This window comes from Protomyctophum bolini (assembly GCF_963924005.1).
Source record: "Protomyctophum bolini genome assembly, chromosome: 2".
Classification (NCBI taxonomy): Eukaryota; Metazoa; Chordata; class Actinopteri; order Myctophiformes; family Myctophidae; genus Protomyctophum; species Protomyctophum bolini.
In genome coordinates, this window is record NC_137863.1 from 40,752,271 (window position 1) to 40,759,221 (window position 6,951).

The window sequence follows — 6,951 nt, forward strand, 5'->3', positions numbered from 1 at the left end:
ACCATCAGGGGGGACAGACTGTGGTGTCCGTGGCTAATCCACCTCAGGGCCCCCTCGGCATTACAATACATAATGCAGAGCATGTCATTTGGAAAGGGCTCCCGAACGTGTTCCTCAAAACCATTTTTTGAGAATTCACTGCTATACCTCACCTCGTCCCATAATATGTCCTCTCAGCTGCGATTGCATGCATACCCCAATGCCAACCCCCACATCTCGCTTTTGACACACAGCCCTCCCCGTACAGCTTCTTCCACGACCAGAACCATAATGCCCTCCTTCCTCCAAACCGTTCATCACCACAGCCACCATCCCTCAGTCCAGGCCAGTCCAGCCAGTGGTGACTGGTGGCTGGTTGACCCCGGGGGCTGGGTGCCCGGGCCCCAGCTGAGGAGCCCGGGCAGCTGCCAACCATGGCCACTTCAACCCCGGCCATCCGGATGATTGCGTTTGTCAAGCCGCCACTCCGTGTCAGCCCGCCACAAGTTTGATCACTACAATTAGGCTAAAGCAAGGGGATCCATCTCTGGCATGGATAGAGAGATGGAAAGGGGGGAGGGGGGCTGTGGGAGAGTGTGTGCGGTATATGTGTGTGTTCTGTGGACAGATGAGGGGTGGCAGGGTTTCCATGTTGACAGTCAGCAAGCAGGTGGAAGGTTTCGCTGTGTTTTTTCATCCATCCACAAAATGGTGAGAACCTGGCGTTCACCAGAGCATGCTAATACACCCTGTCCCCGTGCACACTCTCATTATGCACACACTGTCACTACTGCCCATGTCTGCTTACAATGTCCAACCAAGAGCTCATATTATATCAGCCAATTAACATGTGGGACTTGTTGTGAGTGACCACTTTGTAATACCATGAATGGAAACAGTCATAGGGAAAAGTTTATACATTTTACAAATAGCAAATGACAGAGGCCTCCAGTACCATTGTATTCAAAGTATACCGTTCACATTTCTATACATGCAAAACCACAAGCACATTTGGACAACTCACACATGCATTACATATAATACATTATTATCATCATTATTATTATTATTGTTATTATTTACAAGATTATGTGCTACAGACACTTTAGTTTATTATTTACGTCATGAAATTAGAATTATTTTAATTTGCTTACACCTACACAAAACTATACTCTGCCTTGTTCTATATCATAGAACAAGAACAAACTTGTTATGTGCTATAACACAAACATTAGGATTATTCTTTACTCCATCTCATAATCTATTTGCCATGTACTTGAGAAGATTTATGGATATTTTGAGCAATTATTGTTCCATTATCAAAGTTACGGTAAATCTATCCATTTGTAACTGCACAAATGTAACCAAATGAACCCGTAACACTAAATAAATACTGAGGATTTAATGGTGTATTCCAATCATACTAAGATCCCTACTGATCTCCCCTTTCCATTACTTCCCCTCGCAGCCTAAAGGAGCTGAAGATGTGAATGGTCTTTGGATGCCCATTTCTATGGAGCATTATGAGCATATGCCAACTGGTTGACCTCCAGCTATTCTTAAATAAAGGGACAATACAAAGCAATTTCAGTGGACACAGAGGTCCTTGTGTTAAGTCTTTTGTGTAACGAACACGGGACACAGAAATCCTTATGGCAGCCTTTTATGTAATAGAGAAGGGACAACTTTATTGTAGCTCGGATACAAAAGAGGGCTCTCCACACTCTCTACACAAAGGTTTGAGATATGTGCGAGACCGTGCCCCAATGGCTATAGGGCCAATAATTTTAACCTGTCTAATGCATTAGCTATACGGCAAGATCAAGTGCAAAGGAGAGCACAATAAAGAGGCCAAATTAATTGGCTTTTGAAGAGAGCAGAATTGCAAAAGAATAACCCGAAGGAATTATCACTGGGTGTGAAACACAATTATGCTAATTATACATAGGAATATGACATTGACATGACATATGATTATTTTACACATGAAAAATTGTGAAATAATTGAATATAGTTTGTTATTAATCTATGATTAGTACTGTAGACCGAACTGATTTACAATATCTTAAAAAGACAGGTTTACGGTTCAAAGCTTTACGATTCAGTGACATCCTTGGTAGTGTACTGTCTATGAGGGAATGAACATTGAAAAGAAAATGTAATAATCCAAGGTGATTTATAGCCTATACAGCATTATAAACAGTGTGAAACAATGTACCTTACAGTACAGTATCATGTGCAAATAATATGAAATCAATAAAAAAAGAAAAAACTTTATTTGTATAGCACATTTCATACAGCAAGTGCAAATCAACGATGATCTGGAGATTCTGGACAGATGTGCAATGTAAACAACCCGAGCTGTCCAACATGGAATTATGTACAGTGGAATTATGTACAGTATCTATTAGCCTACAGTATTTAAACATAGTTTACACAGTATGAGACAACCAGATTAAATATTTTAAAAAAATCACTATTTATATACAAAATAACCATATAAATAGTCAATAAATACAAACAAATGTGATCAGTGAAGTTCCTGATCAAGATTTATACACAGTTCATAATGGAAGTCATTTTCTTTCTATTTAAGCTATGAAACTAGCTCCCTCTTGTGGCCAGCAGTACATAGTACAGTACAAATGGACCCAATACATTTCATTCCACAAAAGCATTTTTTCTCTCTGACATCATGATGGGGTGGGGTGGGGATTGGTGGGGGTATTCCTCAAAGAAAAAGGAAAAAAAGATCACTACTTCATCAAAAGTAATCAACAAAATAGTATAAAAAGTAAAAACTGGTCAAACATTGGCCAAATAGTCAAATATTGTAAGAAAGAGGCAACAAGTGTGAAAATAGAATACAATTCGTGAGCTTCTAGATGTGCTATTTGTACAATATTTATCTATGGAACCGAGTCAAAGTAAATGTAATATAATGAAAATGTCTCAACTTGTAGTACTTATCAGGGTGGGGGGGGTCCCCAGTTCAAATGTGATTATTTTGAGGGAGCGTGGCCTGAAAAGGTTGAGAACCACTGCCATAGCAATCATTAGTTGCTATAATTCAGTTATATAACAACATATACCAACAGCTGCGATCCATCCATGCAGTTATTTAACAGGCTTTGCCTTTGGCCGAGGAGGCAAACTGTGATCTGGGTCTGCACTGGCCCTCTGCTTGGCTCTCCTAGGACATGGCCCGGGCGGATCGGTAGGGTGGGGGCCCTTCCCCAGGAGGAACTGCTCCCAGTCAGGGATGGATTCCTCCACGGATGTCCAGTATCTCATCTGGAGGGAAAATTAATAGAAGTGTTTAAATACCGACTCACTCAATGTCCACATTATCGATCAGACACATATAGTATGACTGGCAGACACTCTCTCCCGTAATCTTTGTTGTGTATAGTCACAATTTTGTTTGTGTCTTGGGTGGGAGGTGTTACATGTATTGCTATGGGGGACAATTGTAGGTGGATGTTTCTCTGTTTTTCTCCCCTCTGCTCTCTACTCTCTGTCTGTCACTCATTTTCACAGGTCCAGCCCATTCACTCTGCTCTCAGTCTCAATCATTCCATAAACCTGGTGGATGGAAAATGAAGCTTGCGCACGGCTGCAGTGTGGGTGGTGTTTCCCAATAGCACGGTAATCAGACAATGTAGTGAAGCAGCATTCATTATTAGCTTGGAACTTTTATTATTGAATACCAAACAAACTATGCTGTCATAGCATTATTGTTTTGTACAGTCATTTCTTGATTTCTATAAAGCAGTGTCTTGTACAGAAATGACTGATTTGTGTAAAAATATGCTTTAGAGAATGGTCTGCATTGCACTCAGCCAAGAAACGACAGAGATGTGCATGTCCCGTCCACTTTCGTTCCGTTTCTTCTTTGCAGGCACATATATTTGTCCTACTGTAGATCAAATTAGTCATATAACTTGCTGCTTATGTCCCCTACACACTGTAGGAGTTTTAAAGTTGTCGGCGAGTCATCAGATCGTTATGTATTTCACACTACAGGAGTCTTTTCTTTTTAAATCGACTGTCATTATATCGTTGTGGCTTTCACACTAAAAGATTGGTCGCCGACAAGGCATCACACACACACTGCAAATATCGTGCTGTGTGTACGAGCCATTAGCAGAAATGGACATTTTAAAGATATTTTTTTAATGTCAATTATTTTATTCAGTGAAGACTGATGAAGTTGAAAGATCGAGAAGAAATACAAAATGACAAGAATCAAATACGTTTCTTTTGGTGTGGATGCATGCACCTCACCTCCAATGCCTGGATATCTGGATGTGGCAGACTTTGCCTTCTATTGAGCCGCTCCTCTAGCTTCTGCATATCCTGTTGTAGGCAGTTAAGATAAAGCTGTATTGATCCCCACTAAACACGATTATTACAGCAGCCAGTGAGCAGAGAGCTTAATAAAAATCACACACGTGTGAAATGTGAGGGGCGCTCTTATCGTCGTACATCATCATCTCATACTGGCCTGTGATTGGTTAGCTGATTTTCCCGTTTACATTTGACATTGTCAATGGCAAATCTTGAGACGTGTGGGGACTAGATTTAGCGGACATTTGACCTGAATTCCCATTTCATTGTCAATGGCAAATCCTGAGACGTGTGGGGACTTTTACACCTGTAAACCTGTGATGTGACAATAAATCTGATTTGTAATCACAAGAGGTACCTCTAGGAGCCTGCTGTTCCTTTCTTGGGCGGCTTGGCTCTCGAACAAGTGCTGACTCCTGTTGCTGTTCTGCTGTTCAATTCGGCTCTGCATCAGTCCAAGAAGCACTGCTCTTCTCCCTAAACTGGACACAGCACAAAACCGTAGAGCGCTTTAAAAACATAGTTTTAGACATTATGTGGCCCAATGAATAAAAGAAGATTGACTTAGATAAAATACTAATACTACTATAAGAAGACAGAGCCTCCTCAGATCCCCCTCTGCTGAGTAGTTCCAGGGGGGAGGCAGGGGACCCCCTGGCACATCCGTGCCAAGGGTGCACCTGGGGATGGGAGGCGGCCACTTGTCCCATCTGGTACCCAGGAAAGGTGAACCTTCGGACGGGTCGGGCAGCCGAGCAACCACCCTCAGCCCCAGAGCAGAGGTCTCTTTGCCGTTTTTCGCACTTCCTTTGCCCCCACGGGGAGGAGCTGTGCCCCCTTGGCCGCCTTGGAGGTACTATATACACCTATAAGCCCATTGGGCATAGTGTCTATTTTTGTCCTATACAAAAGGACTAAAGGATTAAATTCTCATTGACAATGAATGGACAATTTATATAGTGTCGCAGTCCCGCCCCCTTTCAGAACGGCGAGTGGCCCAGGAAGTATAAATTCGCCATTCATTTCCCCCAAAAAAGGCAGGGTACAACACTTTTTGTTTTGTATTTCTTCATATGTGATGCTAGTGTCTGAGACTCTGAGCATCATGATGATGACGTATGATGATAAGAGTGCCCCTCACTTCACACGTGTGTGCTTTTATATGGGTAGGCTACCGTATAGGCTGCAGGCCCACCGAGGCGTTCAGTCATTCTATGGGGACTAGCACTACTGCTGCTGCTGTGAGTGAATGGCGTTGGCAACTTGGCACCATATCACTAGCCTGGCTAATAAGCCAGACTCAAATCACACTGTCGTCCGCCGGTAGGCAATTATTTTTTGCCAACGGCTGATTCGGTCTGGCTAATTAGCCAGCTGGCTACCATATCACTACTACGAGTACGAGCAGCAAGAATGCTATAGTCACTTGTCCGAATGTGAATCTCTAAAAGTGGAGTCGTTTACTAACTAGAATATACGTTTCAACTTTTCAGGTGGATAATTGGATATGGAAGTTAATGAAACGACAAGAGCTGTTCTCAAGTCGCAGCAGTTATTGGGTAAGTAGCCTACACACGGAACACTATTAGAAATGGAAAAGGGTGGGTGGACCCCACTTAAACAAGTCACAAGTGTAATGCTTTATGGTGTCGTACTGTCGTCCACAGTTAACAGTGTTTGTATTGAGTTGTGCTTGCAATGTTCTGTAATTCTCCAAACTGTTAATACATACTTAAATCAATCAATAAATCAAAATACGTGGCACGTACGTCGACTGGCCAACGTCAGCATACTCAGTAGCGTAACATTAGCATGATACAAACGGTCGACATTCACTGCATACAAGGTTTGTCAAATGAATGAGTTTGTTTTGAAAACGAGATGCACAGCTCACATTTCTTCATGTTTCTTGCTTAGTTCAACTTCATCGGCGATGGCAGACATCGTGTAGTGTACTAATAATAAACAGTCAGTCACTTCCTCTCAAGCTTTGACGGTATCCATAGGAACGGAATGTAGTGTTACACCGAAACGAGTGACCTATCGAATATTATGACTTGAGCTCGCCGTTATTTAAATCCAAACGGCTTTGTTGATCGTTTGGCGTTTCTATGGGTGAAACAACAGCTTTATTGTTTGTGACAGAAGGTTGTAACTACTCCAAACGAGCATGCCATTTCCTTTTCAGCAAGCAACCGACCGTTGGGACTTTGTGAATTGTCAGACAAATTGCATACGTTACCAATTTCAGTATAACACACATACTAGTGGAAAAGGACTATGGTGCCTCTTGCGTTCACTCCACGAGAACATGACAAATTGTATTAATGATGATGTATTAATATAAAAGTTAACATAATCAAAAATAATATTTTTTATTTACGTACGTAAATACGTACGTAAATAAATATTATTTTTGTAGGCCTATGTAGACCTATTATGTTCTTGAGTTGAGATCACGGTGCTAGAATCGACATCACCACTAGATGGCGGCTTCGTACCGTTTACTGCTCTATCTATGGTTTACTCCCGCAATCTTTTATGGATGTCTTTAACCCTGTAACACCCGGGTTTTTTCTACCTGCAAAAAAGAGATTTCAACCTTACTACCTCTTTTTACTA

At 41.7% G+C, this 6,951-nt stretch overlaps 1 protein-coding gene across 2 annotated transcripts; it reads right to left on the reverse strand.

The window, feature by feature from the left end:
- Nucleotides 1-1,664: 1,664 nt before the first annotated feature.
- cep15 (centrosomal protein 15) lies at nt 1,665-6,321 on the reverse strand. 2 transcript variants are annotated; one of them, XM_080777737.1, is made up of 4 exons: nt 6,224-6,321; nt 4,688-4,811; nt 4,267-4,338; nt 1,665-3,273 (listed from the first exon to the last, which is right to left on the reverse strand). In XM_080777737.1, the coding sequence occupies exons 1-4, from the start codon at nt 6,271-6,273 to the stop codon at nt 3,097-3,099; spliced, it is 423 nt and encodes a 140-aa protein (XP_080633863.1). In that variant the 5' UTR covers nt 6,274-6,321; the 3' UTR covers nt 1,665-3,096. The 2 variants fall into 2 exon arrangements, with proteins under 2 accessions (XP_080633863.1, XP_080633864.1); XM_080777738.1 differs by lacking the exon at nt 4,267-4,338.
- Between the last annotated feature and the right edge of the window lie 630 nt (nt 6,322-6,951).

Coding starts and splice junctions, on each gene's coding strand:
- cep15 (XM_080777737.1), bottom strand. CDS start 6,273: ATGTCTGCCATCGCCGATGAAGTTGAACTAAGCAAGAAACATGAAGAA. Junction 4,812..6,223: donor AGCAAGAAACATGAAGAAAT/GTGAGCTGTGCA, acceptor TGCTGTGTCCAG/TTTAGGGAGAAGAGCAGTGC. Junction 4,339..4,687: donor GGAACAGCAGGCTCCTAGAG/GTACCTCTTGTG, acceptor TGCCTACAACAG/GATATGCAGAAGCTAGAGGA.